The sequence below is a fragment of the Ctenopharyngodon idella genome, chromosome 12 (genome assembly GCF_019924925.1).
Source record: "Ctenopharyngodon idella isolate HZGC_01 chromosome 12, HZGC01, whole genome shotgun sequence".
NCBI lineage: Eukaryota > Metazoa > Chordata > Actinopteri > Cypriniformes > Xenocyprididae > Ctenopharyngodon > Ctenopharyngodon idella.
In genome coordinates, this window is record NC_067231.1 from 3,354,625 (window position 1) to 3,380,873 (window position 26,249).

Sequence of the window (26,249 nt, forward strand, 5' to 3'; positions counted from 1 at the left end):
AAATCAAAGTGTCAATTTGCCATTGTCTCACAAACAAATCACTCAAGCACACTCAAGGTCAGAACAGTGCAAAAGAACAAAAGACTCCAAATCCAAACGTTTGAAACATGAGCTGACAAATGTCTGAAACGCAAGTGAATAGACAAAACAATTTACCAAATCCTAAATTGTTTATGTCTATTGTTAAAGCAATCTTCTCTGGTTCCATCTAACAACTGGATGAGAGGACGGCACCCAGGCAGCCATATTTAATCATACCGACCAACTGGCACATTTGATATTTCCAAATATAGCTCTTCTATGGCAGTATAAACAGACGAACTGTTAGTGCATGACTCTTTCAAAGGTGTGGAATTCTGAAAATCAAAGTTCCTTTTCTCTATTTGACAACAAGTTGAAAGGTTATCCCACCTCTTCCTCCTCTGTCCCCTCGGTGGCAGGCCCATTATGCGTTTCCTGAAAGAGGATCTTCTTCATCTTTCGGTATTGCAGGTTATCTAACTCCCTCACGGCATCTTTAGTGCGTGCTATCAGATCCATCACCACTGTCACTGGACGCTCACGGCACAGGAAGTGATGCTGGAGAAACAAAGCAGAGAGGTTTATTTCAAAACAGCAATTACTGGAACACATCATGTTTAGAAAGTGTAACAATAGCAGTCTTGAAGCTCCTCAAAAGACTTTTACTTTAAGCAGCACATCAGAGGTAGGTCTGTCCTGGGCAATCTTCTGCAGACAAGAGTCTACAAAGTTACGGAAATAATCCGACCTGAGAGGTTGGGAAACAAAATATGCAAATTAGTTAAGTGAATGTAGTGGAAATCAAAAAGGTACGTCCTGTTAGAGCTACTTGGTACAAAGTGAATAGTGTTAATGCTTTAGGCACCAAGTTGATACGTATGACTCAGTTCGGTACCTGCGCACTGTCTGACAGGTGACTGCGATCTAACACTTATAAACATTCATGTGCATGCTCTCTGCAGAGCGTTTGCACATCACAGGTATTAACTGGTAGATAAACGAATATAAGTTTTGTGTTATCTATTGTGATAACACTCATGTGACGTCAAGTGTTTTGTCATGAATTTTATACTGTTGTATTTTTAAGCCTTGTCAGTTTAACCTTTGAAGCTTCAAAGGCATCGTAACGACCTTATTTCCACCAAACATAATCATTGTGATATATATCGTTATCGTGAAATTAAATTACTCATATCATCATTTAAGATTTCGGTTCACCCCTAGTTCCACTACTCTCATTTTGCACAAGTCAGTATTTACTTAATTACATGTTTTATTTGAAGGCTACACATCAATATTATTGTATACAGTATATACACAATAATATACTGCATATAAACTGCATTATTTTGTATATTAAATACTATTATCTAGCATTTTAAATAAAAGTAACAGCATATTTTTGTTGTAGTATGAAAAATGGTTTTAGGCTTCCCTGATCAGAATGTTTGAGGAATATCAATACAGCGCTGCCATGGAAACATGTAAAAAGCAAGAAGATCTTTCACAGTGTGCATGAAGATTTTCTGGTTCCCTACCAGTGATTGGACTGCAGGACTGGGCTCTCGTTCTGGGCGATGTGGTATAAGGCACTCATAGCATTCATGTTAAACAAGGGAGGCTTTCTCTCTGCTACAATAGAGAAAAAAGAAACAAGTAAGCAGTTAGCTGCAAGGCATCCATTATAAGTATATTACTGTTAACATTAATTTAAAGAGGACCTGTTATGCCTATTAGGACCTATTTTTTTTACATTTCCAACTTTCTTTAATGTATAATGTTGCTGTTTGAGTATGAAAAAGGTCTGCAAAGTTACAAAGCACAAAGTCCCTCCAGCAGGAGTTATTCTCTGTATCAATAACATTGTTTCTGAACTCCCTGAAATGCCTCCATTGTAGTCTTAAGTTTTCCTCCGGGAAATAATTTAATAAATTTAATAATTCCCTAATAATAATTTGCATACACAGAATAAAGGGGCAGGGCCTAGCTGAGTTAGTACTGTGTTGAAACTTGTGGTTATGGTAAGAGGCGTGACATTTCCCAAACACTCTCAAAGCGGTTGACCAATCACAACACATTGGTCCAGCCGACCAATCAGAGCACATTGCGCTTTTTGGAAGGAGGGGCTTCATAGAGACAGGAACTAAACAGAGCATTACTGACAGACTGGGAAGAAAGAAGCTGCAACAATGTCAAATATGTGGAAAATAAAACCTATTCTAGTAGAGCCCAAAAACAATATCAAGACATAAAATGGCCTCTTTAATATTTTGTCTGTGGTAAGCAACAGCAAGCCACAAATGTGTCGAACATCGAAATGGTACATTTTCACGCCAGAGATGTACTGATACTGTGTTTACTTTCAACATACAACAGATGGGTGTGCTCTTGTACATCAGATGACTCACCAAGCTCTATGCAGGTAATGCCGAGTGACCACACGTCAACCTTCCCGTCATACTGCCCTTCATCCATAGCGAGGATTACCTCTGGAGCCATCCTGGAAACAAAGCACAACTTAGTCATAACTGTCCTGACAATAACTGACCAAATCATTTCATTAGTTGCAACAATTTAATGTGCAAGTAAGCCATTTAAAAATACATGACAAGTATATTTATGACAAACATGTTGATGAAGGCATTGTAATTAATGGGAAGTGTTTTTGTACCAGTAAGGTGTGCCCACAAAGGAGTTGGCAGGTGCAACAATGGAGGCAGAGCCAAAGTCTCCCAGTTTGACCTGGCCAGGCTCTGTCAGTAAAATGTTACCTGCTTTCACATCCCTATAAAAGGAAGAAACATTTCTTCTTTGAATCTTTAATGTTGTAACTAAAGGCGACAGCAAAAATGACTCACAGAGTTCACAAAACTGGATCCTATAAAGGCAATATATCAGAATGTGTTTGCGTTAGGGGTGTGCGGTATTGACAAATTATATCAAGATATTTTCGGGGATTTTGTCATGGACATCTGAAAAAAGGCATTTTTTCTAACAGTATTAAATGTATGCTTCAGCAGCAGAGAAACACTGTACCAGACACAGCAAGCTCACTCTTCATGATGCGCAAAATATAAGAAAAATATAAATATTGAATTGGGGGTGGGGGTTTATATGAATGTATCTCTGAAGAGAACTGACTGTCTTCAGAAAAATTTCGATGACATTTTCTTTTCCTCTCATCTCTGTATAAAGTAGTAGTTATAAGCGTAGTGCTGATTTGTGTACAGCGGTACCCGAAGAAAAGCAATATTGCAGCCGTTTCATAAGCGCCACCTACTGTCAGAGAGTGAATTTGCATTTTCATTCAGTCCATCTGTTTTTGTTTTGTGCAGGTGCGTCTTATGCAGCATAATTTCACAAATCTAAAGTCAGACCATTCTGTTTTTACTTCAAATGCTATAATTAGATCTAATTTAAATCAAAAACAACTGCTTATGCAACATGTGTGGTTCATAATTAAAATGCAGTGGTGCCTCTAATTTCAAATGGCTACAGATATTTTTTGTTTAAGACCAGTTTGGCCTGTTATAGAGCAAATAAACAACAAATAAATTTGCTTACAGAAAAAAAAAAAAAGAAAGAAGGAAGAAATAAAACCACAACCAGTATCAGAATTGGCCCATTTGCTTGTGTGTATATATATATATATATATATATATATATATATATATATATATATATATATATATATATATATATATATATATATAAAAATAGTTGAGTTTTCATCTCTTAAAAAAAAAAAAAAAAAAAAAAAAAAAATGCAGTGTTGTTTTTAAATTAATAAATATATTTATATAATTTGTAGTTGTGGTGTGTGTTCCTTAGTTTTCGGTGGGTGCTCCTAAATTTTTGCTGGAGCTCCTAAATTTTAGAAGTTGGGAGCACCAGTGATAAGTAAAAAAAGTTAATTTTGACCCCTGTTAACTATATCATATGGAAATATAACAAAAACTAATTTTTGCCCACATATCTTGAATTTGGGAGTCATTCTACTAGGCTACATCACACAGTGAAAGTGTGCACTCAAGGTGTGTTGTTTGTTTTTTGTAAACGAGTGACACGCTCGAAAATGTCAGCTTCCACATCCTTAAAACAACAATTATATTATCGCATACCAGGTGTGTCCAAACTCGGTCCTATAAAGCCACTGTCCTGCAGAGTTTAGCCAGAGATTGTATATTATAGGGAGATGAGAGGGTCTGTATCTCTTACCATTGGAGAAAGCATAACGGCTAACTTAATCACGTGCGGCTCCTCTCAGCCTATCGTGTAATGGCAGTGACATCAGTCGCAACATTCCCTAGTCTGCCTTCTCTTAAAAAAAATACATTTTTATCAAGCTAAAATCTACATATAGTTCCCAACGAAAGTATTGTTTAGTGTAAAACATGCTGAAGCTCTCATCCATTGACATCTATTCAAAAAACAGCCTCTGGTCTCCTTCCCTGCGTACCGCCAGAGGTGGAGCGTTAGCATTAGCCGTTACGCTTTTTTGGCTAAAGGTTGCAGGCTTTCCTTCCAGTGGCTTTGGTTTAGCTCCAACTTGCCTCAACACACCTGCCTGGAAGTTTCTAGTATGCCTAGTAAGACCTTGATTAGCTGGTTCAGGTGTGTTTAATTGGGGTTGGAGCTAAACTCTACAGGAGCAGGATTGGACAACCTGTCATAGACAATACATATCGCACACCCCTAATCTGCATAATGCTTTTTTAAAAAAAAAAGGGGATACAAGCTGCTCTGTACCTGTGAATCATGTTGTGCGAGTGAAGGTATACCAAGCCCTGCAATGCACCATGAGTAATTGCTGCTATCTCCACTTCCTGTAGTGGTTTCTTGTGCACTGGGAAAGGGGAAGAAAAAAGCGGGATCCTGTTTTTTTTTTGTTTCTGCAAACTTCTTGACCAGGGACGTTTTTACACTTCCGCATCAGCTGTAAACATCCACATGCCCCCTGAAACAATTCACTCACCTTCCAGCAGATCCGAGGCAGAGCCCAAACAGTATTCCATCACCAGCTACAAGAAAAGTAGGACGAGAAGATCAATGAGTGGTAGACACAGAAAAGAGAAAGGTGGAGATAAAGAAAATGTATAATTGCTGTTAGCAAGCGACAAGTGGTGCATGTAGGGCTGCTATTGTAGTAAATGGAAACAGTGTTAGCGGGTCAGTACATTCTCTTCCTGAACAAGGCTTTTGAACAGCGTTCAGCCTCCCTCCCACACACAGAAACACTCACCCATGCTGTGTGTTCGCGCAGGTAGCAGCCTCTATACTCCACCGTGTTGGGGTGCCGCAGCTTTTGAAGGAACTTCACCTCTTTGATGATATCCTGCCATTTCTACAGCAGGAACGAGAGAACAATGAAACAATCAAGGGACTATTCAGCGTCGGCTTCTGCCCCCCTTCAGTTCAAATTTCTGATCTATGTGATTGTGTTAAACAGCCGAAAGTGTGTTCTTTCAAATGTTGTGTGGTATTGTGGTGAGATTGTAAATGAGGCGTAGCGTGGCACTTGGCGTTCAAGTGTTCTGCGGCACAGCGAAGGGAGTAGTTTCTACTGTTTAAATGGCACAACCGTCTATTTCGGCCAGAGAGATGCTGTGTGATTTACATAATTTGAATGCAGTGCTGGGGCTTGCAAAGAACAGAACTTGGTAACAAGCCGGTCAATACCAAAAACAGTATTTTATGGTCACATATGAACTGCCTTCCTGTCTAGTGCCACATAGACAGCTTCCTAACTGTAACCTCATAAGAGAGCGATTTGGAACGCTCTATATGGGCAACAACTCTCAACTCAGAGTTCAAAAGCGCCCAGCCACTTTTTTAGTGGCCTTGTTTCCAGAATTTTTCCAATTGAGATTCTTCTAGAGCGTCTTCGTTTAATAGTTATATGGCCATGGACCAAACCATCCAGCTACAAGGAGAATCACAACATTACAAACTAACTAAGTAAAAATTATAAACAGTACAAGGGAAAGAAATACAATCCCATGAAGCATTGAAAATGACAAATTAAAAATGTTGGAGAAATATAAAGACATTGTCTGGCACAATTTGCTTGTTTTGATTCTCTGATCAGTGGAGATTTCATTGCAGAATCATGGGTAATGTATTTTTTTCACCAGGAATTCTGTTGTTAAACAATTACTTTAAAAATAAGTTGAAATAATACAGACTGATGGCTTCAACAAAAGCATATACCATCAATTAACCACCTCGTTTAAAGGTTTATAAGTTACCATTAAAGGGGACCTTTAATGCCCCTTTTACAAGATGTAATATAAGTCTCTGGTGTCTCCAGAATGTGTCTGTGAAGTTTCAGCTCAAAATACCCCACAGATCATTTATTATAGCTTGTCAAATTTGCCCCTATTTGGGTGTGACCAAAAACACGCCGTTTTTGTGTGTGTCCCTTTAAATGCAAATGAGCTGCTGCTCCCGGCCCCCTTTCAGAAGAGGGCGAAGCTTTAACAGCTCGTGTTTCGGTTGCTCAACAACAACAAAACTGGAGAATCTCACGCAGCAAAAATGAGGATTGTTAGTAACGGTGTTCAGCCTTACATCGTTCAAACTCGGACACTGATGGAGAGACTCAGGAAGAAATTACAACTTTTAGAATGCATCTGGACGTTTCTGAATGGTTAGTAGATAAATTTATGTAGTTGCTGTGACTAGCATGTGCATCTTTTGTGCAAAACATGTGTGGACACCCACTATACAGCGTACCTATTGCCAAACAGAGCCATACACACCAGGCTAACGTTTATGATTCTATCAAACGCTGTGAATGGTCTAATATTTTTTCCCAAAATATTGCTTGGACAGAAACGCTCCTTATTTAGCAATCGAGCTTGCCAGGGTCAACTTGCAGGCTATCCAATCTAAAGAGACTCTAAATAGTGTTCTGTGCTTGTCTGTGCAGCCAACAACAGAACAGTTAGCATGCTTTGCTTGAACATGTGCCATGGCCTTAGAACTGGTACACCGTTTTCGCTTGCAAAAACAAAATGACGGCGCAGTTGGTGGAAACGTGAAGATTAAGGGGCAGTAATGTTATAATAAGACCCACTTCCTACGTCACAAGTGGAGCGAAATCTGAACGGCTCGATTTTTTCACATGCTTGCAGAGAAAGACTTGCCAAAACAAGGTTACTGGGTTGTCCTTTTCACGTTTTCTGGGTTGGTAGATGCACCGGGGACCCGATTATAGCACTTAAACACAGAAAAAGTCAAATTTTCATGATACGTCCCCTTTAAAAATAATTTTTCCTATGGAGAAAAAGAATGGGATTTTTACATCCAGAACACTGTTAAACTCTATTGATTACAATGGAGTTTCCTGTTAGCAAGTAGCTAAGCTAACGCAATAACAGTGTTGCTGACATTTCTCTTTTCTTCCTAACCATGCATACTCTGTATGCTTTTTTTCTGTGGAAACACTGCCTCAGCCTGTTATTTCATAGTCAGGAAAGAAACATGAGACGCAACAAACAACAAACTACCAGATGGCAACAGACATCAGATGCCTGCGTTGACGAGTTCTTATGTGAGGGGTTTATGAAATGCATGCAACTCTAGTTCAAAATCATTTTTATTACTCAACTTCTGGAGAAAAATATCACAGACACTGGACAAGGATGAAATTTTCTAGTGCGCATGCGTCGACCGCCTGTATGCACCCACACATTGAAAGGCTATGTGTTCGGCTGTGCACATACACAAAGAGTTCACATCAAAACTGAAGGCAGTATAATGATTCTGCCAACACTTTAAAACATCCTTTGTGTCAGATGCCTAAAAATGCTTCCCAGGTAGGCAGCTCAATAGGTTTTGGAACGGAGCCATCATCTTGCTCTTACATAAAGCCACCTGCATGATGTTCGAGATTTCTTGCGGATTGATTCTAGCCAAGTCGCACTGCATTGCTTAACCAAAAATACAGGAACACTGTGTGTCGGTGTGTCTGTGTTCACCTCATTAGATTGCTTGCCACTGTAGGACATTTTCTTGATGGCCACCACCTCATTGGTGCGGATGTCATGGGCCTATAGGAAGCGGGCAAAGAAAAGCAGAAACACATGAGGAGTGGGGAAGAGAAGCACAGATAGTCACTTCATCTCAGTTCACTGAACTGTGCTACAGCTCTGAATGTCCTAATGGCCACTTACAAAGTAGACGGCTCCAAAGCTGCCATGGCCGATCTCACGCAGGTCTGTGAAGAGTTTCTCAGGATCCTCCTTGTAAAAAAGTTCCGCCACCTCCGGGTCCTTGAGACTCCCAGCCCGCGCACTCGACGGCATGGCCAGCGCCTTCACACACACAAACAAAAGGGAGTTTGCACATTAACATCGGAGGCAACAACATCAGACTGGAAAAATCTAAAATACAACCATTAGGAGAAACTGAACAGGACAAATCAGCTATAAAGCATCTACCCTACATACAGCAAACAACTCAAGAATCCAGGATACAGCTCAGGGTTGATAAAAAGGGGACAGGCCTATATTTCTACAACAAATTATGAATAATTAATTCCAACAGCCAATAATAGAAACATTCAACATATCAAAAGTGCTCTTTCCAAATATGGACCAGAATGGGCATCTGATCAAAATTAAACAAAGCTAGAAACCCTTAAGAATGTTCTTTATTTTTAATACATTGTTATCTTTATCCAGGTCCTGGTAGGGCAGAGTTGACAATATTGATTAATTTTAATCTATCTTCATTCTGATGATGAACATATCGATTCTTAAATCCTAATTAGTCTATGCTGTTTTCTGTTGATGCGTTCATGAACAAAACATTATTTGTAGCATGCCTACCATCCAATAATTTTACCACGATATTCAAACTAAAAATACTGTTTCGCAGCTCTCAATGTGGCGTAACGGAGCGCTTCAGATCAAGCAGCAGTTCAGATCACATGTGAATCGATAATCATCTTCCTCTTTCTACTAGCATACTGAAATGTATCATGTCACATGTAATCGCTCAGTGTTTCAACATGTATGTTTCAACATACATAAAATTCTTGCTAACTAACAATATTTGGACATTGAATGGCTTTCATGAGATAAGTGACATTCCATTTACAAGCTGTTTTAAAGAAGAAAAAACTTTTGAGAGGAGCATTTTGCTGGATATATGAACTATATTACATATGTTACATTAGCGATGCCTCATTTAATGCATGTTTGAATAAATCTGTCATGACAGAAGTTGACAGCCACCATTTTAATGTTTATATTTTTAATATACTGTACTTGAGATTAGAGATTAAAGTACCAACTTTGGTATCATATTGGTACTGAAATTTTAAAAATGTGATGCTTTGAGCATTGTTGAGCAGATTCGTAAACACACCTGATTGGCCATTGTGTTCATGGCTCATTGTATATGTCTGTGATTGGCTTCAATAATCAACGCTTCAAAAACGTTGTAAATAGTCAATGATGCTCTTCACTGAGTGCTTACACTATACACAAGGGAGCATTTGAAAGCAGGCATCCATCACGGACCAGTCCGCTGATACACACATGCTTTCAAACGCTCCTGTTCCCACTTTCAAATACAAACACTTCCGTGTGCTTTCAAATGCTCTAGTGCGTTAATCATTGTAGCCAATCACAGACATATCCGATGAGGCATTAACACAATGGCCAATCAGAGGTGTTTACGAATCCACTCAACAACGTTCAAAGCGTCACATTTTTAAAATTTCAGTACCGATTGCTACCGAAGTCTGACTTACTTTTGACAAATCTACCTGAGATACATCCAAATCAATATCAAATCGAATCAAGATCTTGTAAATCAGACTCACAAAATCATTGCATTTTTTTAACTTTGCATTTATTAACTTGTGTATTGAACAAAATTATCTAAGATTAAACATATTTGCTGTATAAAGTATGTGAACCGCTAGATTATTAGTTGAGTTCAATTAATGAGGTCATTGGAGTAATTGAAAACTAATAAGATTACTCTAAATGAAGTTTAGCAGTCCTGCCTAACAGAAAGAACATAAACCCATAAATCTCTAAAAGTTTCTTAAAAGTCCATTATATGAAAGAATTTGGTGTCCTCTGATCCAAAGAGTGTACAAACGGATAAAATCAGTCCAGGAGCAATATAATATTCCAGGAGGTCACAAAACAGGCCTCTCTTGCATCATTAGTGTGCTTGGCAGAACAGAAAGAGCCAAAACCACTGCTCTCCAAGAGGAACACTGTTGCCAGTCTAAAGTTTGCTGAAAACCATGTAGACGAGCCAGAAGACTATTAGACGAATGGTTTGTGGGCAGATGAGTCCAAAATAGTACTTTCTGTATTATATGTAAAAGGAACCTCATCCATATCTTTCCCAGGACTGATTTGCCATCAACTTCTGCAGGAGAATGTCGAGGTGTCTAAGAACTAAGTCCTGCGAGATGACGCAGAAGAAATATAATGTTTTGAACAAGGCAAAGTCTTGATCTTAACCCAATAGAAATAATTTGAAAAGACCCGAAGAAACCAGTTCTTGCATGTAAACCCATCAACATTACAGAGTTGAAACCAAAATTCTTCAAGCTAACGGGTTCAAACCAAAGGCACTTATCTCAGTTTAAGTGAAAATATACTGTGTTTTTTGTGCTATTTATTTAATTGGATTTTATGTATCTAGTTATACAGCTTAGATGATCTTGTCTCAATGTAGGTCAGATTTATGCATGAAACTCTTAAGGGTTCATGAACAGTCAAACACCACTATATAATGAGATGCAACGGAGTGCATTATGTAAGAACAACTAAAATAGGGTGATGATCTGAACCATCCACAATTGAAATGATTGCATATGAATAATTGTGCTTGATTATGCATCACATAAGAGCATTCAAAAGCAGGATGCTGGACCAGACACCTGACTCACAATTCAGACTCACACTTCTCCATGACGGTCTGAGTCATGTTCATGTTAAGATTAGGAGTGTTTAACACGCATGCAAAAACATTCACCTAGAAAGAGAAATAGCAGATGAAATCTGAGAATACACAATGTGTGAGAAGAAGGAGCTATCATATACATAACAGGATTCTTTCAGTCAATCTTGTGCGACTTCAATGTTAACATTTTAATGCCTACTAGCATATTTGATACATGAATTTCTAAGGCCTCAACATAAACAAAACTTTGCAGAAAAAGAGTTGTACACAATCTACTAAACCCCTTCTGTCGTCTGATTGTAAAAAAAAAAAAGTCCCCCTTCAGGTCTTTTTGCAGTGAAATCTTCAAAGATTTCAAGTAAATGTAAGATTAACTCAATTCAATCGTTTCTTACATTTACTTGAAAAATCTTTAGGAATTTCACAGCAAAAAGACGTGAATCACGACCTAAAGGGGGACATTTTTTTTTACAATCAGATGACAGAAGATATGTAGTAGATTGTGTACAACTATTTTTCGGCAAAGTTTTGATCATGTTGATAATATAGAAGTTAATAAATTTTTAAATTGTTATATTTCAAGATGAACATTTAGCTTTTGAGTAATGTTTATTTGGTCATCTTTCTATCATCACTGACTGTATTGCATTGCATTATATGTTGTCCCCCCCACAATTATAACTACAGAGTTTTGATCATAAACGTAAGTACTTAAATATCATCTTAATAAGACTTATTATTGGGAGATAAAGAGTGACAACTGATATTTATATGCATTTTATTCAAGTAATGTGTTACACTGTATAAAGACCTCATTGATTTACATCACAAGCTATCAGAATTTCATCTTACTTTTTGGTAATATTCATAACATCTGCACAAAAATTGCATATTATTTCTCAATTTGGTCCTCTGAATAAAACTGGGGTGTTTTTTTTCCCCCTCCTCCAGTATGAGCGTCATATTTTCACTATATGTGCCATAAAATGCCTCATCAAATATGACAAAAACATATGCACACCTTTTTTTTTGGATTTTCTTTTATATTTTGTTTAAAGGTTCAATAAGCTGTTCCATTTAAAAATAATTTCTAAGTTATATGTCAGGCTTAACAAGGTTAAATAATATATTATGTTGCACAATCACTTGAATGAGCAGAAGGAAGATGAAGCGATGCAGCTGAGCGAATATTGTGCAAACATATGAATGCAATTACCCAAAACACATCGAACGCATTGCAAAAACAGCTGCAGCGCTCCAAATAACATTTAGACAACAGAAATCAGTTTAGCGATATTCCACGCCATGCATGTCATCCAGCCCTGCATTAAATGATTTATACGAGTCTGTCCTACCGTGGTTTATGGGATCCACTGTAGCTAGCTTGAGTCAGCTAGCTCCCGGCCTGCAGAGGAAAATCTGGCCTCTTCTTCTCCGTTCTCACTTCACAAAAAGCGATGGATTTGAATAGCGATCCATCGATTTCTAACGTAATGATCGCGATCAGCGGCCGGTAATCAGTCCGATCATATGTATTAAAATGGATAATACTGCTGTTAACCGTTAACGGACTCAATCAGCTGATTGTCAAACACAACGGACGAGCACTTTAAATTACAGTCCGATATTCCGCCTCTGCCGCGCGTATTTTCATCATTTTTTGTCATGCCGTCGGTGTCATGCGTTCAGTTTGCCTCTTTCTGTCATCGACAGGTCCGTCCCTGTTTTTCTTTTCCTGTCTCATTCGCTTTTTGTTCAGGACTTCATGATGGCGGAGCGGGGCGGGAGCCTACCGGAAACCGGAAGTGCGGGTGAAGTGCAAATTAAGGGTTTTCTAATGTTCTCTAAATACGCATTTCATTACAGTACAGACTCCACACACAGACACAGCCTGCTTTTAGTGGCGTGATGAAGAGTGAAATGAGAAGGCAAAGTCCCTCTACAGGTTTGAGTCTATTAGTCAAAGTAAATGGATTCTGTATTCATAAATTCATAGATGAAATGCATATAGGACAGCATTTATCTACAGGAAAACAATACTATTTTTGTGTATAGACATGCTATTTTAAACCCATGTCACATCAAAGTAATGCTTCAAAATAATTAATGGTAAAGTACAATAGGTTTCACATCAATAATGCAGTATCATAAGTGTCACATTACTTTTATTTTTTACTACTCAGCTGTTAGGTGTTGTAATCATTATCAGTGACAGCTTTTGTACCAGTTATTTCTGAGAATGAATAAACAAAATTAGCAATTTTGTGAGAATTATACACTCATAGTAAAATACATGTTATCGGTAGGCTTTAACTGGTAATAAAAAATACCCCTGGACCAAAATGTACCGCTGTAAATTAACAATGGTTTTATTATAGTAAAAGTGTAGTTACCATGTTTTTTTGGCGGATTGATTACCAATCTGTATAACCACAGTTTTTTTAACAAACATCCAAGTACGAGTACAGTAGACCTGTTAGATTTTGTTTCCAATTCCCAACAAATATAGTGAAAAGGCAACATGCCTAAAAATAATAAACACAAGTTAAATGATGAATATGAAAGTTTAGAGATGACTGTCAAAGCAGAGGGTGCTGACATGAAAATGTTTTAAATGGCTTTTTTCTTATTGGAAGAAGTTGGATAAAGAAACTGATCTGCAAGACAGGACGAGAAACAAGATTTAACACTTGTCTATGAAGTATGAAAACATCATGACAAAAAATATTACACATATATTTTATTATATTTATTATACACTATATTATAGCTATAATTAATAAAATGCCTTTAAAAAAAATATAAAGTGCTTTTGGATGCCATTAAAGCAGGACCTTAACATGAATCGGCCCATCTGTCTCTGATCTGTTTATCCGTTTATGAAATGTGATGCCTTTCATCCTTCTTATCCTCGCTTTTAGATATTCTCATCTCCTCACCTTCTCTTTGAACTTCATCCTGGGTCACCGTGAATATCAGCCTCTCGCTCCTCAGTTTCTCCTTGACGCTGTTTTTTACGTAACCTTTTCTGGCATCACTCCCCTCCTCCAAAAACAAAATACAGAGGAAAATAAATAAATAAATAATAATAAAATCTGTATTAAGTTGCCCAAGGCCGAAGCTTCAGACTTAATCCCTTATGCAAACAGATTTGTGAAATTTGGATACGATTTGTACGATGAAACCATACATTTATGTAACAGCGACAAGGTAAAGAGATAAATGTAATATGTTTGTGGAACAACAATGACGGTCAGGACAAATGAGTGCAATAAAGACGGTTAATGACATTCACGTGTGCTCTAGCATCTCTAGTCTTGTTTTATATGATCTATAGATTTATATTAGCACATGAGCATCACATTGTGTATTAAATCATTCTGATAACTGTAATGTTATGCAGTATGTAGACAATCGTGTGATGTGCACACCATAAAGCTCTAGGACAGTTCTGAAAAGTGACATTTTCTGAGAAATTCCTGTGAACAGTTCGTGGAAAAGGATTTACCATATGCCATGATGCCATGAATTAATGCTCTTGTAGAAACAGCAGGGGTGTTTCATTTAATCCCTATTTGTCTATTTTCAGTTTGTGGAAATAATATGAATGTGCAATCAGAAGAGGATCTCTTCAGATTAATCGGTCAGATCTTATCTTATTATGCTTGTAATGTTAATGTGGAAGATGCAAATGAAATATACCACCAAACACATATACGTGTAAGAAATTAAACCTTTCTCAAATTCTACAATTTTACAATCATAAAATTATGGATATTATATTTGAATACTACATATTTGCCATAACCTCATTTCTGTGTGATGTTTGAAAAGCACAGATTATGCAAAAATAGTAAGCTACAAAAAGTTTAAATAATAATAATAATAAAAAGGTTGATTATTTTTAGGATTAGAATAATGTAAAGTTTAATGTTCATAAAATATAAACAACCTGTTCATTGGTTACCATATACAGTGAAAGATTATATTAAATTTAAAGAGACGTAATTTTACTATAAAATATTGTTAAAAAAAAAAAGTGTTTTATCAGCACAAAATTAGGCTCATCTTGTAATTTAAGGTGAAAAACTGTAAAAGGACTAGATGTCTCAGAGTGATACGTTATATTTGATTCTATTTTATGTAAATAATTATGTTTCTTAGGATTTTTGTTTTGTGTAGTTAATGTTTACTTCATTATTTTACTGTCATATTCATGTGTTACCTGATGGTTGTATTTATTTATTTATTGTTTACACAACAACGATGTACTAAAACAAAAGTTTTTCCTTTGCGTTTTTCGCGAACAGATGACAACGTTGTCAAAATTATTTCTGTTCACATGAATCCGCATAAACAACTAAAAACCGCTGTATGTTGCCAGGCCAGTAGTTGGCGATGTCACTTTAGGGTTTTTCACACTGAGCTAAACCCCGGGTTATCTTCGTTCTAAACACCGCTTTTAACCCCGGGTAAAGGGGCGTTTCACACTTGTAATTTAGAAGTGGGGTTAGCACCACTTTTTACCTAGGGTTATGAAACCCTGCTCCGGAGCAGGGTTAGCACCGCTATTGCAGTGTTAACCCCGCATTGCGGTGCCAAACTTGCAGTGTGAAACGACGCGGTGTTCTAATTTTATGACTAGATGCTTAGCAACGGCTAACCATCATATTCACGTGCTTAGACAGTCAAAGAAACATTATATATAAACAGTAAATTCAGCGTTTGAGAGGAAAAATGTCAAATGCTGACTGAAAACGCGACAATTTAAGTGAAGTAGAGAAGTAGTTTCATTCTTACCTTTATAGTCCGAAATGTCCATTCATTATAAATTCGATAGTACAGTCGTTAGTAAGAGGATGCACAATGCTAAAGCTATGTAAACAGGTCGCGTGCTGCGTTTATCCAATCAATGACACTGACACCGCAAATAAGAATGGTAACCCAGGGTTTAGGAATGTACAATGTGAAACGTCAGCTTATAAATACCCAAGATTAATTGTTAACACCGGGCAAATTATGAGCAGTGTGAAACGTGAAGCAAGATAACCCAGGATTCTGTTTACCCGGGGTTTAGAATGACCCAGGGTTAACTATTTCAAGTGTGAAAATTTTATTTGTAAAGAACCACTATGTGCCTATAGACTGAACTTTTTACAAATTTGCGGTTTTGTAGTTTGCACGGAGATGGTAACGGTATTGTTTTTAAAAACTTGCACTTTGAAACACGTTTTTAAAAGTTTGCGTTTTGAGGCGCCCAAAGCGCCATTGTCGTGTAAATGAACGACCAAAACGCATAAAAAGATTTCAGTTTTTAGTTGAAATCGATGTCATGTAAATGACCCCTTAGTTTCTTTGTCATGTTCTGTTTAAGGGCCGTTTACAAGACACTGTTTTCAACTTACTTCAGCTACTTTTACAAAGTGACATCGCCAACTACTGGCCTGGCAGCATAACACATCATTTATGTCGTTTTCGCGGATCCGTGTGAAAAGGGATCATTTTGACAACATTGCCGTGTGTACGCAAAAAAAACGTGAAGGAAAGACTTTTCCTTTTTTAGTACGTCTTTGTCGTGTAATTTTTCTAGTTCATGGTTTTCCCTGTCACGCTTTTGCCTGAGTTCTAGTTCGTAGTTTGCTTCCATGCTTTCTGATTAGTGCACACCTCTTCTTTGTTTCTTTGATTATCATTAGTGTATTTAAGCCCTCTGTTTTCCTTAGTTCATTGTTCTGCATCGTCAATGTTTATGTGTAGTTTGTTTCATGTTCTTGGTGTTTATTAAAAGTAAATTTATTCGCTCATTCTGTGTCACACATCTCGTCTTTTGGATTTACTACACGCTACCATGAATGTTACTAGTTGTGTATATTAGAATTTTATATTACATCTTATGTTGTTAAATGAATGTTTATTGCATTATTTCAGTGTCGTGTATGTTACCATGATAGTGTTTTGTGTGCATGCCACTGTGTGTGCCTTCTAATTATTAGTATTTATATATATATTTGTAAATTTCACTTTTAAACTAAAATTTACAGGTTGTTCTGTTACTGAATTATTCTGGCAACTACAGCTGCCAGTGTTTTTTCTGTAAAAATTACATTTTTTACAGTGTAGGCTACCTTATTAAATTAATTAAAATTAAAATTAAAAATCAAGGTAAGTAGAGCAGTTAATTCACTTTATTTCCTGTCTGAGTCTGATTGTTGATCATATCAGCCTTCAAACTGATGTGAGTATGACCCCTCCCCCAGTCACTTTCATACACCATACAAAAAGCCCTCATGAGCCGAGCCAGTCAATCAGAGGGCACAGGCGGTCTGAGGAGGAAGGTCAACCGGCAGAGTCAGCGAACACTGTGACAAGATTGGAAAAAAGAAAGGACCAACAGATAAAGATAAAGATTTGATGAGTTTCACTCCAGACTGAGTACAGTACAGGGTAAGCATATTTTACATTTATATTAATATTGTCGTTCACTGTTCAAAACAATATGCTTTTTACTTTTACCTTTTAATTTACTTTAATGCATTTAATGTATAATGAACTTATGAATAAACTGATATGCACATATGCTATACATACTTATGCCTTGGTTGTTTATCAGCAGCTTAGGACACACGCTGATCACAGACAGCTCATCCCAATACAGATATGACTGCATGCATCTTCTTACGGGGAGCAAAAATTGTAAGTATGCTGTATATTTACAGTCATTCGAAAATAAGTCAGATTTGTCTTATGGTATTTATTATTTCAACATCATCCCATTTTAGGAACACAGTCTAGACAAATTATGTGTTTATGTAAAATTATTTTATTATTTTTTTATTACACTGTAAAAAAAATTCCACCTGTTTAAAAAACGTAAGTTCAGTTACCGCCTTCAATATTAATCAGCTTGGTTGTACAAGATATTGCAACTTAAATTATATTAAACTGGCTTTAAAAAAAATTGAGTTGAATCACATATAACTAGTAAAAAGCGTAAATTATTTTGATGAGTTAAAGTGATGTAAAAACTTAAGTTGCCATGACTTGCTGATCATATAATATTTAGTTTTTATTATGTTTTAATTAGGTTACATGAATAATGAAAACTACTTCCTACACATTTATTAATCTTACATAATGTTTATTTCAACATTTACTAAAAAAATATTAAAATCAAAAGTTATATCTGCTAATATTATTTAATGGACCTGACCTAACATGAACTAACAACTATTTTTACTAACTATCATTAACAAAGATTAATAAATCATGTAACAAATGTATTGTGTTGTTAGTTAATGCATTAATTAACATTAACTATTGGAACCTTATTGTAAAGTGTTGCCTTTTTTATTATGAAACAAATGTCTAAATATGAGAAAAAATGTAAATGCTGTACAGTACAATTAGAAAATTGTTTTGTGTTGTATTACTTTATAACATCCCATTTTATGAACAGTCAAGACAAATTATATGTTTAGTACGCTATTTTTTAATTACTTTTATTTGACCTGGTAACACTTTACAATGAAGTCCCACTATAACTAGTGTTAATGCATTATAACATTAACTAACAATGAGCTATACATTTGTTACAGTATTTATTGATCTTTGTTAACGTTAATACAACTGTTCATTGTTAGTTCAGCTTCACTCGGGTCCAATAAATAATATTAACAGATACAACTTTTGATTTTATTAATGTATTAGTAAATGTTGGATTTAACAATAACTAAGATCTATGTTTGGCCTGATTCAGCAGACACATAATCATATTCAGCCCCACTAAATCAGGTGGGGTATTAATCTGTCATCACACTAAACCCTTAGTCACATTCAGCCGATAAACCTTCTAATTCATATGAAAATGGGAGGAACGTGCCATTGAGTGTTATCTTCTTAATGAGATATATTACAATGCACTGTGACTGCTTTTAAAAGCACTTTTTACATTATCAAAATGGGCTAAAATAAGCCTTTTAGATTAATCTGAAAAGATCTAAATAGAGACCAGGACGTCCAGACGACATGAAACATGTTTGAGAGGCTTAACCTGTCATTTTGGTTTTGCAGGACAGAGAATTGGCAGATGATGAAATTGAAGGTAAACACACCTGTCATTTGTGATATGTGGGCATTACTACTGTCAAAGCTTAATTTTATTTTATTTTATTTAGACACATTATTATTTTACAAACATATTAAAATGCTTTGGGACTATAAATGTATGATAATAGATATTGATTATTTATTTATGTATTGATTGATTTATTTACTTACATATTTACTTATGTATTCATTCATTCCAATTAGCTTTTAATAGTTTTTTTTACTGAAATATGTGCTGTTTATACACTAAAATAAAGGTTCCAGAAGGAGGTTATCACAGTGATGCCATAGTGATGCTCCCTAAAGAACCTTTCAGTGAACAGCTCTGTTTTCCTTATGCTGCGGTCACATTTGACTTTGAGCACACAAAATTTATATAGACACTGCAACGGTCAGAGTTTACCGAACGTGCGGAGCCCTGCACATGACATGCGGACAAAAAAATATGTATATTGTGGCTACAAATTAACAATTTGTTCCTACGACTTACTAATACATCAGCACGTTTTACTAATTCATTCCCTCATTTTAAGTAAATTGTGCGCACTCTATAATAATAATCATGTTGTAATAATTCATTTCCATGACTTAATTAATTCCCTCATTTTACTAAATCATGGCAACATTGACTAAAACAAGGGAGCACATTTTTCAATGTTGCCATGATTTAGTAAAATTTGTTCCCTTGTTTTAGTTCAATCAAAACAAGGGAACTAATTAGTTCAACGTGACCAAGATTTACTAAAACGTGGGAACGAATGAATAAATTGTGGCCATAATTTACTAAAACAAGAGAACAAATTCTTAATGTGTGGGAACAAATTCCTAATTTCTGGACACAATTTATATTATTTTGTCTGCATGTCATGTGCGGTGCCAAAGTCCCTTTCAAAGAAAGTCTGTTCATCTGGCGGCCGTATTTGCAATGCCTCCGGGCAGCTATTTTGGGCATCCAAGACCAAGTCCTATCTATTTGAATGGGGGAATCCTGAAGTCTCAAAGACTGCTTGGCGAACTCACAATTAAATAACATATTTCAAATCAGCAACAAAATCTGCCATGAACTGTCCCATTAATGTTGTTTCTTATGCTCAAATAGCGTTAATAAATTTTATTTTTCAGGCTAGACGAGCCAATGCGCATGTGCAGTCCTAAGCCCGAGTCTCAGGTTTTTATTGGAACGGAAGCTTCTAACGGCAGCTGCAGTGACACGATGAATTTAATATAATATAATGGCTCTTTTACTTAGAAGGCAGGATGTATTCCGCCATATTAAGAAGAGTAACTAATAAGAGTAAACAATCTTTCTATATCTATAGTCTTTGGCGGGGCTCCGTGGTAACGTGCCGAAATGTGAATCTTCTTCAAATGAACTTGCGTTTCTAGTCTTCAGCATTCGCACACTGTAATAAGTTACGGTAACTCAAACCATTTGAGGAAACCGATTGCCTTAAACCATTTAAGTTTTAAAACCAATAAGTATGAGTACTGTAAACTCATACATTCATTTAAATTTAGAAAATTAAAAAAAAAAAAAAGATTAATTCACTTATATTTTAGTGTTGATTTAGTCAATCATTAGAGTAAACTCAACTTAAAGATTTTAAGTTATTAGATTTTATTATTCCATTCATTCAGTTTGAATTCAGGTAACAAATCTAATTAAGTCAGCTACTTAAATGGTTTGAGGAAACCAATTGCCTTAAATGGTTTAAGTTCATTAAACTCAAAGTAATAGTTACATAAGACCAAGCAAAAACTAACATTTGTATACAAAGCAATGATGACAGAACAGGAGCACTGTAAAACTCAATAAGTTCAAAATACTCAAAACATTTAAGTAAACTAACTTATTTTTTTAAGTCAGTAGAACTTAAAATTATTGTGGCAAGTGGGGCGGGGCCAAGAGCCGTGGAAGCGGAGCCAGGCCAGTGTGGTGCACAGGTGTTTCACATTAACAATCACGTCACTGGCATCCCTTCACTCCCACAGTTCTCAGCCTCGCCCAACTCATCATTATGTTAATTACATACAGTTAATTTACATACACATCACATTCAGATCTTGGTTAAATGTTAGATAGCAAATAACACATGCTATTATAACAATCAAAGAGACTGTCATTATAAACTTGAATGTATATAATCAAATAACATACAGTCTTAAAAGTTTTGCAGCCCATCCTTAGCCTAACCACAGGCTACTCTTCACCACAATGCTAACCCTACAAAACTATCATAACAGAACCCCCTGTAAATCCCAGCAACACAACTTTAAACCCTAACTTATGTCTCCTTATGTTAATCTTGTGCAAAAACACACAAAATAACACTTAATTTCAACATTTACAGTCTGATGCAAATCATATTAAGTTCAGCTTATTACAATCAAATTTTAAGTTCACGCAACTTTTTTCTATTAAGTACAATGAACTTTCATTATTATTTGAGTGAAATGAACTCATTTCATTTCACTGTTCGGTTTTACAGTGATATGAATAAAAGTCAATGGAATGAAAAGTGTGACCGCACCATAGTGTGAAGAACATTTTAATTATCTAAAGAACCTTTTGAAAGGTTCCATGATGTCAAATGTTCTTTATGGAACCATCAAAGCCAATAACGAGCTTTTATTTTTAAGAGACATACACTGATGACTCTTTCTTTGTTTTCAGAGCTGAGAGAGGCATTTAATGAATTTGATAAAGATAAAGATGGTCTAATTAGCTGTAAGGACCTGGGAAACCTGATGAGGACGATGGGCTATATGCCAACCGAGATGGAGCTGATCGAGTTGGGCCAGAACATCAACATGAATTGTAAGTAGCATAAATTAAGAATGTCTTTCTCTATCAGGCTTAAATTCAAAGTACTTCACTGGCATGATTGTTTTGCATGCAATATTAGCAAAACATTAATACACACATGCAGAAAAAAAAGTAAAGGGAAACATGTTTATCTGTTTGTAATCTGTTTTCACTTTCTTTTTGTCTCAGTGGGAGGGAGGGTAGACTTTGAAGACTTTGTGGAGTTAATGGCCCCAAAGCTTTTGGCAGAAACAGCAGGCATGATTGGTGTGAAGGAACTGCGAGATGCTTTCAAAGAGGTGAGAAGACAAGCTAAACAGAAACATGTGTCTGTTGATGCACAATGACGAACAATTAAGGTTATTTGGCATTTTGTGGATTCACCCAAACAGAAGGTGCTAAAACTCTCACCTGGCTTCAGCAAACTCCGTTTGACCTGTTGCCACAATGTTATCTCTCACCTTGGAAGGAGGATGAAGTCCTTGTAGTTAATGAAGTCAGTTTGCTCTGGATGAAAAGCAGATCAGTGGTTCTCGGTTGGTGGGTTGTGACCCAAGTATAGGGTGCATGTCTGTTCTTTAGAGGTCACGGGCAGCGTAAATGCAAATATCATTAAGAGCCACTGTATTTTCACATGAATTCTGTTATTTTGTCTCGTCTACAGTTCGATATGGACGGCGATGGCTCGATCACTACTGAGGAACTGAGATGTGCTATGAGTAAATTACTGGGAGAACACATGAACCACAGAGAGATTGACGCTGTCGTCCGAGAGGCGGACAATAATGGTGATGGTACAGTAGATTTTGAAGGTGAGAAAAATTTTCAAGACAAATAAAGCATATAGACACCTCACACTTCCTACACATATATACGTGTGAAATGATTTTCTGCTTGTTTCTGCAGAGTTTGTGAAGATGTTGTCAAGCTGCTGAGAACATCATCTTATTCTGGATGCTGCAGATACATAAAACGTACATAAAGCAAAGTAATTTCACACAAGACAGCATATGCATGGACGTAAATATAACAGCAATGTACAGAAAGGTTTTTTCCCCCACAATCTATGCAAAAATCTCAAACTTTCAATGCAATACTAAGTTATTGATCTTAAAACTGGATGCACAATATTTCTCTAATATCATCTTTACATTATTTTTAGAAGATATTTCCTCAATAAAATACAAAATTAAGAAATAAATGACATGGAGTGATGTTTCTCTCTTTGTGTATGTGAATGGGAGTTTTCTTGAGCACACAAAAGCCCAAAAAGACAATGGCTGCATCCAAAATCACACTTACCTACTATATAATAGGTGAAAAACAGTATGTGACGAGTATGTCTGAATTCAAAGTACACATAAAAGAGTAAAAAAAGTACTACTTCCAGCTGTGTACATATGATGGACACTTTACTAGCCCATGAGGCCACGGGAGACGGTTTATGAATGGCAGTGAAGCAATGAAACTGACGCTGGAAGGCCACATGATAATGACAGCATGGTGAATGTAGTACAACCATATTACATTTATTATACAGAACATACCTGTACTTTTTTAGCGGTCGCAAAGTAATTACTTATTCAAAATAAGTACCTACTCAAGAGGGTATGCAATTTCGGATGCAGCCAATGTCTAAATGCATCAGTGTAAATCTGATCTGGGTTCAATCTCCTAATCTTTATGTCTGAGTCCTTCAGATTAACTGACCCCTGAACTGAACTCTGCTCTTCAGCACGGTCTACTGTCGTCACCCTCGACGACATCATTTTTATGAATGATGCTACATCCTGTAGGCTTCCAGTAACTAAATATCTCTATTAATCTGTCATTTCTCAGAAAAAAGAAAAGAAAAAAAAAACTGAAACAAGCCATGTAATCTATGTACTGGGCTGCTGCTGAGAGCAGATGGTGAAGATGAGAAATCACTTTTAAGAGAAACTTTCTTTGGAAGATTAGAGGGGATAATGGAAGGATGATGGGATGAGAGGCACTGAAAGATTTTGGACTGTTTATGAGCAAACTGATGTGGACGTACTGCAAAAACTGTACAGAAGGAGAAAAAAAAATGAGACACTTGTTTGAAACGACATAAATGAGCCACATCAATATTGCTTAGAGGGATGCACAGGTATAGACCGTTATGGCAGATACTGATTTATTTAGTTATCGGTTTAGTTATCTTAACTGTATTTTACAGTGTCCTTGTTACATGTAGTTATATGGTAATAACTATAAATTATGCAAGGACACCTTAAAACAAAGTGTAACCCTATTTAGTTATCTTTTTTTTTTAATAAATAGTCTGGTCTAGAAAATATAAAATAAAATAAAATAAAATAGTGCTACAGTACTCTATAAGAAATTATCGAATAATAGAATAATACAAATTGTATATATAACACACCTAGAACTTGTAACACTTATAGAAGATACCGATTTATTTATTGTTTTGTTTTTGTTTTGTTTTTTGTGGGTTTTCTTTTTAAGATAGACTGGTGTGGAAAAATAATAAAATAAAATAAAAAAATAAATAAAATAAAATAAATAAAAATAATAAAATAAATAGTGGTCCAGTACTCTATAAGATGTGGAATCAAAATGGTACAAATTCTATTGAACAAATCTAGAACTGTAATTTTCATAAGAATCATAGAAAATAAGATAAAAGAAATTAAAATGATCATTATAAATGTTATTTATAAAAAATAGCTCATATTAAATTAACACTTATTTAGACATTTTCTCTCTGATAATAATAATAATAAGTAAATTAACACAAAAACAGACATCACCAGAACAAAACATTTCATTACAGTTTAGTAGCGATGACTTTATGAATTTCTTTACTGAAAAAATCGAAAGCATCAGAAATACGGTTGTAAATGTACAACCCTTGACAGAGTTTTATGATTCAGCCTCAATTATCGTCCCTCAAGAACAGTTGCAGTGCTTTACAACTATAGGACAGGAAGAGCTAAATAAACTTATCACAGCGTCTAAACCAACAACGTGTTTATTAGATCCAATACCCACTAAACTACTGAAAGAATTGTTACCTGTAGCAGAAGAGCCTCTTCTCAATATTATTAACTCGTCTTTATCTCTAGGTCACGTTCCAAGACCGTTCAAGTTAGCAGTTATTAAGCCTCTCATTAAGAAACCACAATTAGATCCAAATGTATTGGCAAATTACAGACCCATTTCAAATCTTCCATTTATATCGAAAATATTAGAAAAAGTGGTGTCGGTCCAATTGTGCTCCTTCCTGCAAAAAAATGCTATCTATGAAAAATTTCAGTCAGGATTCAGGCCTCATCATAGCACAGAAACTGCGCTCGTTAAAATTACAAATGACTTACTTCTAGCTTCTGACCAAGGCTGTATCTCAATACTAGTGTTACTTGATCTCAGTGCTGCGTTCGACACTATAGATCATAAAATACTCCTAGATCGACTACAGAATTACATTGGTATCCAGGGACAGGCATTACGGTGGTTTAGGTCGTATCTATCAGACCGTCACAATTTTGTTTATTTAAACGGGGAAAAATCTAAGATAACAATAGTAAATTATGGAGTGCCTCAAGGATCTGTGTTAGGCCCTCTGCTATTTTCAATATACATGCTGCCACTTGGTAATATTATAAGAAGACATGGAATTAGTTTCCACTGCTATGCCGATGATACTCAATTATATATTTCAACACAACCAGATGAAAACTCTAAATTATCCAATCTGACAGAGTGTGTTAAAGAAGTAAAACATTGGATGACTAGTAATTTTCTTCTATTAAATTCAGATAAGACTGAAGTATTACTTATTGGGCCAAAAACCTGTACACAGAATCTCTCAGACTACAATTTGCATTTAGAAGGATGTACTGTTACTCCATCCTCGACAGTTAAAGACCTGGGTGTTATATTAGACAGCAACTTGTCCTTTGAAAATCATATTTCATATGTTACAAAAACAGCCTTCTTCCACCTCAGAAACATTGCTAAGATACGGAATATGTTATCTGTTTCAGATGCAGAAAAGTTAGTTCATGCTTTCATGACGTCTAGACTAGATTACTGTAATGCATTACTAGCTGGTTGTCCTGCTTCCTCAATAAACAAGCTACAATTGGTACAAAATGCAGCTGCTAGAGTTCTTACCAGGTCAAGAAAATATGATCATATAACACCAATTTTATCATCTCTTCACTGGTTACCTATTAAGTTCCGTATCGATTATAAAGTACTGCTAATGACCTATAAGGCTCTAAGTGGTTTAGCTCCTGTGTACTTAACCGACCTTTTATCGCCCTACAATCCTTCACGCTCTTTAAGATCACAAAACTCTGGACTTCTGGTTGTACCTAGGATAGCTAAG

The 26,249-nt window shown here is 36.1% G+C and overlaps 2 protein-coding genes across 10 annotated transcripts in view; one reads left to right on the forward strand and one right to left on the reverse strand.

Moving 5' to 3' along the window:
* The window catches only part of taok2b (TAO kinase 2b), a 33,126-nt gene extending 20,372 nt beyond the window's left edge, over nucleotides 1-12,754 (reverse strand). For 2 of the 6 annotated variants that reach the window (XM_051914138.1, XM_051914137.1), the window contains exons 1-11: nucleotides 12,315-12,753; nucleotides 8,199-8,339; nucleotides 8,004-8,075; nucleotides 5,264-5,365; nucleotides 4,997-5,042; nucleotides 4,771-4,867; nucleotides 2,693-2,806; nucleotides 2,430-2,521; nucleotides 1,560-1,653; nucleotides 688-769; nucleotides 412-579 (exon numbers count right to left, since the gene is read on the reverse strand). In XM_051914138.1, coding sequence (XP_051770098.1) covers nucleotides 412-579; nucleotides 688-769; nucleotides 1,560-1,653; nucleotides 2,430-2,521; nucleotides 2,693-2,806; nucleotides 4,771-4,867; nucleotides 4,997-5,042; nucleotides 5,264-5,365; nucleotides 8,004-8,075; nucleotides 8,199-8,330 — 999 coding nt within the window. In that variant the 5' untranslated portion in view covers nucleotides 8,331-8,339; nucleotides 12,315-12,753. Of the gene's footprint in view, nucleotides 1-411; nucleotides 580-687; nucleotides 770-1,559; nucleotides 1,654-2,429; nucleotides 2,522-2,692; nucleotides 2,807-4,770; nucleotides 4,868-4,996; nucleotides 5,043-5,263; nucleotides 5,366-8,003; nucleotides 8,076-8,198; nucleotides 8,340-12,314 lie in introns of all 6 variants that reach the window. The other 4 variants (XM_051914139.1, XM_051914134.1, XM_051914136.1 and 1 more) reach the window with 3 other exon arrangements.
* A 17-nt stretch (nucleotides 12,755-12,771) lies between these two features.
* cabp5a (calcium binding protein 5a) lies at nucleotides 12,772-23,072 on the forward strand. 4 transcript variants are annotated; one of them, XM_051914162.1, is made up of 8 exons: nucleotides 12,772-12,904; nucleotides 17,217-17,403; nucleotides 17,570-17,652; nucleotides 19,030-19,060; nucleotides 21,740-21,883; nucleotides 22,061-22,170; nucleotides 22,536-22,683; nucleotides 22,778-23,072. In XM_051914162.1, the coding sequence occupies exons 3-8, from the start codon at nucleotides 17,617-17,619 to the stop codon at nucleotides 22,804-22,806; spliced, it is 498 nt and encodes a 165-aa protein (XP_051770122.1). In that variant the 5' UTR covers nucleotides 12,772-12,904; nucleotides 17,217-17,403; nucleotides 17,570-17,616; the 3' UTR covers nucleotides 22,807-23,072. The 4 variants fall into 4 exon arrangements, with proteins under 4 accessions (XP_051770122.1, XP_051770121.1, XP_051770125.1 ...); XM_051914161.1 differs by having other exon boundaries at nucleotides 17,573-17,652; XM_051914165.1 differs by having other exon boundaries at nucleotides 12,777-12,904; nucleotides 14,549-17,403; nucleotides 17,573-17,652.
* Nucleotides 23,073-26,249: the final 3,177 nt, after the last annotated feature.

Excerpts from the sequence above, each read along its gene's own strand:
- cabp5a (XM_051914162.1), top strand. The coding sequence starts at position 17,617 with ATGACTGCATGCATCTTCTTACGGGGAGCAAAAATT. Across the intron at positions 22,171-22,535 it reads TGCGAGATGCTTTCAAAGAG|TTCGATATGGACGGCGATGG; the intron begins GTGAGAAGACAA and ends TCTCGTCTACAG. Across the intron at positions 22,684-22,777 it reads TGGTACAGTAGATTTTGAAG|AGTTTGTGAAGATGTTGTCA; the intron begins GTGAGAAAAATT and ends TTGTTTCTGCAG.